General features: G+C 39.8%; 1 protein-coding gene across 1 annotated transcript; it reads left to right on the top strand.

The window, feature by feature from the left end:
• LOC307172516 (C-type mannose receptor 2) lies at positions 1-7,226 on the top strand. Its single transcript, XM_079894944.1, has 6 exons — positions 1-59; positions 226-334; positions 617-991; positions 1,212-1,553; positions 2,233-2,343; positions 6,731-7,226. The coding sequence occupies exons 2-6, from the start codon at positions 307-309 to the stop codon at positions 7,117-7,119; spliced, it is 1,245 nt and encodes a 414-aa protein (XP_079751070.1). The 5' UTR covers positions 1-59; positions 226-306; the 3' UTR covers positions 7,120-7,226.
• The last annotated feature ends 258 nt before the right edge of the window (positions 7,227-7,484 follow it).

Raw genomic sequence — 7,484 nt, 5'->3', positions numbered from 1 at the left:
CTTTTAAAATAGTCAGACACCGATCAGACAATGAAGAAGTAAACACATTTTAAGCATATGTAAGTATTACATTTCTAAATGCCAGAATAAAATATGCAGTCAAATGTAAAAGTGTTATGCTTTTACTGTAGTAACCCATGGGTTATTAAAAGTCTACATTTCTTGAGTTGAGTACTATAACATTACATGTCGTTTTAACTTGTGATTTTGATTCTTTTGTGTCAGATAAAAGGAGGAAAACAGGGCTGTATGGACCATGTTTTACTCACACACTGAGCTCCTTGTTGCTCATGAAATTACAACATCATGGTTTTCTTTCTCCTTGTTGTCTTTGGTAAGTGTACACATGGATGTAGATTTTATGATATCTTAAAAAGGATGACACAATTTACAGTAGTTATTGGGCTTTCTGTTGAAATGTGAATTTAAAGCTTAAAATTTAAAATGAAAATGATTTATTTAAAATAATGATAAAAATAAGCTTTTATTTTTCACATGCAAGCATGTTTTCAAGTGTTTGTAGTGCTTTGCATACCCCAAATTACAGTCAATGTGCTGGTACTTTTCTTTGTAAATGCATTAATTAATCAATGTTTATCCTATATGTTTTCCGCAGGGCTTTTGGCCTTCACTTCAAGCCAAATATCTCACCAGTATCACTTCATAAATATCAGAAAGAACTGGAATGAGGCTCAGAGATTCTGCCGTGAGAATTACACTGACTTGGCGACTGTGAATAATGCAGACGAGATGAACAGCTTGTTCAAAACCATTGCGAATGTTTCGTATGATGTGTATATTGGACTTTATAGAAGTGAAGTGTTCAGATGGCACTGGTCCCTGCCAGACAGTTACAGTGAAGAGATGTTCCAAAACTGGAGAGATAAACAACCAGATGTAAATAATAATGAGGGATGTGCTGTAATGGACAACAGTGGGAAATGGTTTAATATTAGCTGTGACTCACAAAGGCAATTTGTATGCTTTGATGGTAAGAATTTCTATCGCACTTTTGTCTGTACATTGTATTTATAGTTTACTGTGTAGTTTGTGGTAATGCATTACCATACCACTGTTTTTATTTAATATAACAGATATGTTAGTACTCCAGTTTTATACCTTTGTAATCTGTTATAAAAGTGCAACATTGCACCCTTTTATTTTCTGACATTAACAGCAATTAGAATCTTTTTCTTGTCATGTGTCTGTAGCAACAGCCGATGCCAAGTATATTCTGATTGAGGTGAACAAATCCTGGAGAGAGGCCCAGGAATATTGCAGAACCTTCCACACTGATCTAGCCAATGTCAGAAACTCCTCCGAAAATCATGATGTCAAGATCACTGTAAAAAAAATAAACGATGTATGGATCGGACTATTTAAAGACCCTTGGTCATGGTCGGATCAGAGCAACTCTTCTTTCCGTTTCTGGAATTCAAGTCAGTTAAGAAACATCAGAAGAGACCAGGACTGTGTTTCAGTGATGGTGAATCAAACAGGAAAATGGAAAGATGTTCAGTGTAACACCACTCAGCCCTTCATCTGTCATAGTGGTGAGTTCATCCTTTTTTATTTAGCAGCCTTTAAATCTGCTCAGAAATCTGTTTACTTAACCTATAAATGCATAAATGTTTCATCAATCATTATTCCATATTTGGGTCTTTAGCGACCCGGATCTATATCTAACACTGATGGAAGGGTTCAGTTTCAGAAGTTTTATACCATCATCACTGTCCTCGTCAGAGCTCATTTCCCATTCATCATTCACGATCTCAAACATATTCTCAAAACTATAATTTTCAACATATTCAAAATCAATATTCAAGCTTCCTTACCGGATCCACCATCAAGTGACAGTGACACTAATATTTGACTGCATACAGTACTTTCTCTGCAGTAAATCACAGAGCCATTTCAAGTCTTGCTATTCTTTTGTTTTCTGCCTGCGGTAACTGAGTGAAACGTCACTTTATCATTGTGTATTGTGACACCTTGTAGAATAAAGGTGAATTGCACTTATTCAGTCATCAAAGATTCAATTCTTGTTGATTTGGGGATAAAATCTAATTGAGATCTTTCTAATAATTTTTTTGTGGGGAAAAAAGCTCCAGTTTGTAGGGCTGCACAGTATGGCCCAATTATTATTATTATTATTATTATTATTATTATTAATAATAATAAGGCAAAAGCCTTAACTATGCAATTTATTAACCAAAAGATTCTCACTCACAGCTACTCCTGGAACAGGAACAACAGCACAGCACAGACCAGCTCAAAACACAACGGAGGGTGAAAATACAAGCAGTCAACCAACACAAATACTCACTACAGGTCCAGAGCAAGGTGAGAGATACACTCACTGTCATGATTCTGCCTTTGTGTCCCAGTTCTTCTCTTGTCTTGAGGCAGGATCATGACAGACTCATGTTTTATGTGTAAGCACATGGCCATTTGTTTGGGCTGTGTGCTTGCGTTGTCTTGTCACCTTACCCCGCCCCCCTTGTTATCTCATCTTGTAATTATTATATTATCGCTTACACCTGTGTTCCTGATTAGTTTGTTCCCTATTTAATCCCCTCATGTTTTCTGTCCTGCGTCGGTACATTGTCAAACATTGTGTGTAAAACTCTGACAGTCCTGTGTGAGTACTTTGTCTGAATCCTGTTTAATGAGAGTTGTGAGTTAGTGTTGCTGTTTGTTTCCTGTCAAGTCATCGTCGAGTCAGAATCTTGTCTTTGTAGATTATCTTGTCTTAGTCAAGGAGAACTCTCCTCCTGTCCTGTTTCGCCCCCTCGTGGGTTTTGTTTTCTGTTTAGTGTTGTAATAAACCTTGAGTGTCTGCATATCGTCTGCGTTTGGGTTCTCTCCTTCAACCCTATGACAGAATGTACCGACCACAGAAGAACCCAGCAGACTGTATGTCTTCTCCTGCTAAACCACAGCCGACTGACCAAGAACGATGGTGGCAGTTGGCCATTGCGACAGTAGAAATGGAAGACTTCCGTTCCCTCCCCAGGGTGAGTTGTCCCTGAAGAGGTATGCCCAAGTCGTGGAAGAGAAGAGATTCTTCCTGCCTGAGGTCCTGATTTCTCGCTATTTTATCGCTGGTCTCAATTCTCCTCCTCCTCTGTCTGAACGAGAGGAGCTGACTCTTCGCCCATTTCGAGCAATGGTGGATTGCTTATCTCGGAGAGAGCCAAAGGGTCCCACGAGGTTTTCATCTGCCATGCTTCCAGTGGTCCCGGAGGGTCGAGTCCTTGCTGTCGTCACTCAAGGGGATCAGGCTCTCTCCGTTTCTTCTCCCGAGGTTTCATCCACACCCGCTGATCTCCGTGGCAAACGAGGGAGACGGATTTCATGGGATTCTCCTTCTGAATCATCCTCGACGGAGTCAACGCTGCCTGAGACTGCCCTTCCAGCACCAGTTACGGTCCCCGCGGAGCTTCTCCAACCGGCCACTAGTCCAGCTATGACTTCCACACTGCGACCTAGGAGAAAGAAAAGGAGAAAGGGAGCCTCCCGTCCTTTGTCTTTTGCTGTCCCAGAGCCCGCTACTGCGAGCGCTGTCCTAGAGCCCGCTACTGCAGGCGCTGTCCCAGAGCCTGTTACTGAAGGTGCTATCCCTGAATCTGCTGCAGAAGAGGCTGATCCCGGATCTGCTGAGAGAGTTGCGGCCGATCTAGCCGCTAAAGAGGTTCTGCAAGCAGTTTCTGCCCACAAGGAGATGCCTGTCGTCTTAGCTGCTCGAACCTTATCTGACTATCTTACCGCTCTTGCCAAGATCCTTGAAATGCCACCCAGACCCAATTTACTTTCAAGTCACGAACCCACGACATCAGACATCGCTTCTCCTGAGTCAAGTGTGTTAAGCCTGAAGGATTCTAATGAATCGAGTCCTGTTCCGAGTCCTGCTTCGAGTCCGGTTCCGAACGATTCAAGGGAACCTAACGTATCAAGTATGGAAGATTCAAGTGAATCGGTTCCTGTTCTGAATCCAGCTCTGAGTCAGGCGCATTCTAGAGTCATCTGCCCAGATGAACCAGTCCAGTTCGTCTGTCCTCTCGAGCAAGAACCTGTTCCACAATCACCCGCTTCATCCCCTGTTTTGTCTCCTGTGTCGTCGCCCCCTGTTGTCCCTATCAAGACTCCTGTCAACTTGCCGTGTGTTTCCCCTATCACCCCTGTCGTTGCCCAGCCCCGGACTGTTTTCACCAAGACTGTACCTCGTGTTTCTTCATCTAAACCTGCCCATAATCCTTGTCCAAAGCCCTCGTCCCGTCAACCCAAGACCCCCATCTCACCTATCCTCTCTGAATTTCCCCCCATGGACTCAATGTTTCCTCCTCCTCCCCGTCCTTGTTTGTTGTTTTTATTGTTCCATCCCAACCCTGTTATAGTTTATTTGTGTCTGCCTTTGTTAGTTTTTGTCATGTATTGTTGGTTTGTGTCTATGTCACAGTCGGTCTTGTCCTGTGTTTAATGTCCCCTTAGGGAGCGTCTGGTAGCCGCTCCTTAGGGGAGGGGTTCTGTCATGATTCTGCCTTTGTGTCCCAGTTCTTCTCTTGTCTTGATGCAGGATCATGACAGACTCATGTTTTATGTGTAAGCACATGGCCATTTGTTTGGGCTGTGTGCTTGCGTTGTCTTGTCACCTTACCCCACCCCCTTGTTATCTCATCTTGTAATTATTATATCATCAGGCGCTTTATATAGAATCTCTAGGGGTCAAGGGGTAATTTTATGGATTTAGTTATAATTAATTTTGTTTAAATTATTTTTTTACGGTACACTATGTAATTTTTGGCTCTCTAGCAGTTAAAAAAACTGCATGCATTTTGCGTAAGAATTTTTTTTTTTTTTTTTTGATTGTGCTCTAGCTCTGCGTGACTGTGTGGATGAATATGGTTCTCATAACTTAAAAAAGAAAAAAACGATGATCCTACTGTTCATAAACATTCACTATAGGCTTAAGAGATATAATTAGTTTATATGAAAAGGAACTCAAGCCGATTAAGACATTACTGTAGCTTTACCCATTAAAAGACAGTACTTTCTTAAAAAATAAATTCCAGCACAGCGCTAGAACAACCATAATGAAATGACCCTTCACAATAGATAATCTCTCTTGTTGTGACAACTAACCTATGCCACTCCATACAAATTAGTCGGAGTAACTTTTCTCTATTTACGGATATGACGAGACACGCATGGGTGAGTGACGGATCTCCTGCGAAAACCATCACGCCCGGTCTTAAATATATACACGTATAATAGGCTTACCATAGTTAATCAGACTAAGACAAAAACATATTTTGGAAGGACTGAGGACTCAAAAGTTACTTAGTGCACCTTTCATTTTACATCAATGTTATGAATTTAACAGCTCATAAACATACTTTATTTCAAGAAGAAGAAAACATTAAACATGAAAGTATTATGCAGTAATTTTTACTTGTACTGAACCTTTTTGGCATAAAAGGTTCTTAAAACTAAGTTCTTTATAGAACCCAATTGAACCTTAAGAAGGGATAGTTCACCCAAAAATGAAAATTCTGTCATTTACTCTCCCTCAAGTTGTTCCAAACCTGTATGACTTTCTTTCTTCTGCTGAACACAAAAGAAGATATTTTGAAGAAAGTCGGTAACCAAACGACTGATGGACCCCATTGACTTCCATAGTAGGAAAAAAAATAATGGATGTCAATGGGGACCAGCAACTGTTTAATTACCAACCTTCTTTTTTTTTTTTTTTTTTTTTTTTTTTTTTTTTTTTTAATATTGATTTTTATTGGTTTTATGACAACAACAACATAACGGAAAAAAAAAAAAAAAAAAAAAAAAACGTATACGAGCACCCACACACAGAAAAAGGGCCAGAGTACATTACGAATGACATAAGTGCCTAAAATAATTACAAAGGAGAAAGATCAAATACATACAAAAAGGGGATAGAATCAGCATTAAAATCACAGTATTATAAATGTGTCAAAGTCCATTACATGCTACTGTTATTAAGCTGATGGAGGAAGGGACTCCAGATCTTAGAAAACTTATTAAGAGACTTTGCTTCATTAAACCTCATTTTCTCAAGATGAATGACAGAGGCCATTTCAGCAAGCCATCTCTGAAAACATGGGGGAACAGTGGATTTCCACTCCCTCAATATAATTATCTTAGCCACCATCATGCCCAGCATTAATGCCACTTGCACATAATAAGGAAAAGATGAAACTGTGCCAGAGTAGCCAAAGATGGCCAATTCTACTTCAGGCAAAATAGCCAGGTTATATGCCGCAGAATACCAAGAAAATATATCCTGCCAATACCTATGGAGTTTTGGGCAGAACCAAAAAGAATGAGATAAGGTTCCCTCTGCATCAACCTTCTTTAAAATATCTTCTTTTGTGTTCAGCAGAAGAAAGGAAATCATACAGGTTTGGAACAACTTGAGGGAGAGTAAATTATGACAAAATTTTCATTTTTGGGTGAACTATCCCTTTAAGAGGCTTACACTGTTTATTATAAATAATAATGTAACTCTTATGCATGCCTTAAGCCTTAATCAGACACATTTTGTAAATTATATATACATCATGATTAATACAGATTTAAATGTAGGCTATTATTATACCATTTTCCTTATTTCTTACTTGCTTACGGCCTTAAGATGCAATCACTTCTTCCACATACGACTCTGTATAATCCATATTTTTGTCTAATCATTCCAAAGATAACCTGATTCTGGTCCGTGAGAACCTGACGTGGACTGAAGCTGTGAGTTACTGCAGAAAACACCATGTGGACCTGGTCTCCATTCACAGTGAGGAGCTTCAGAACAGGGCAGCGAGAAGAGCCATCCAGGCCTCCACTTCTCATGTATGGCTGGGTCTCCGTTACACCTGCACCTTCAACTTCTGGTTCTGGATAAAGAACAGAGAAGCAGGCTGCTACCAGAACTGGGCGTCTGGCCACGGGCCACGTGGTCATGAGGAGTGTGGGCTGTCAGGAGCTATGGAGTCCACTGGAGGGCACCGTTGGTTCGGGAGGCCAGAGAGCGAAAGGCTGAATTTCATCTGCCACACGTGTGCAGACTGCCAGTTATGTTCTGATGCAGTTTAACCATAAAGAATGAGGAAGGCTTTGAAGATGCAGTCAAAGAGAAACTGCTTATTTGATCATATATGTTTAATAGGGCTGGGAATCGATAAAAAAAAAATTAACTAGTTAATTGCACAATTTGCTGTAATTAATTGCAATTAATTGCATTTCCCTCAAGCTTGTAATCATCAATATTTAAACTCAGAATCACCTAATTAAATTAAACAACACAGGGGGGGAAAAGGAACAGAAAATAGCCCTATATTAAAATAATATTAAACATTAATATATCAATATATTATTCTTTTTCAATAATCAATCAACATAATCAATTTAACAGAATTTTTTTTTCTAATTATCAAAATAAAATATAACCCTACAAAGCT

This window comes from Squalius cephalus (assembly GCF_949319135.1).
Source record: "Squalius cephalus genome assembly, chromosome: 15".
In the NCBI taxonomy this organism is placed as follows: Eukaryota; Metazoa; Chordata; class Actinopteri; order Cypriniformes; family Leuciscidae; genus Squalius; species Squalius cephalus.
Note: the sequence above shows the minus strand (reverse complement) of the source record. Positions and strands in the feature narration are given on the sequence as shown.

Bases quoted from the DNA above. Each gene is read 5' to 3' on its own strand.
- LOC307172516 (XM_079894944.1), top strand. From the start codon at position 307: ATGGTTTTCTTTCTCCTTGTTGTCTTTG. The intron at 335-616 runs GTAAGTGTACAC...TGTTTTCCGCAG, and splicing joins CTTTCTCCTTGTTGTCTTTG to GGCTTTTGGCCTTCACTTCA. The intron at 2,344-6,730 runs GTGAGAGATACA...ATCATTCCAAAG, and splicing joins CACTACAGGTCCAGAGCAAG to ATAACCTGATTCTGGTCCGT.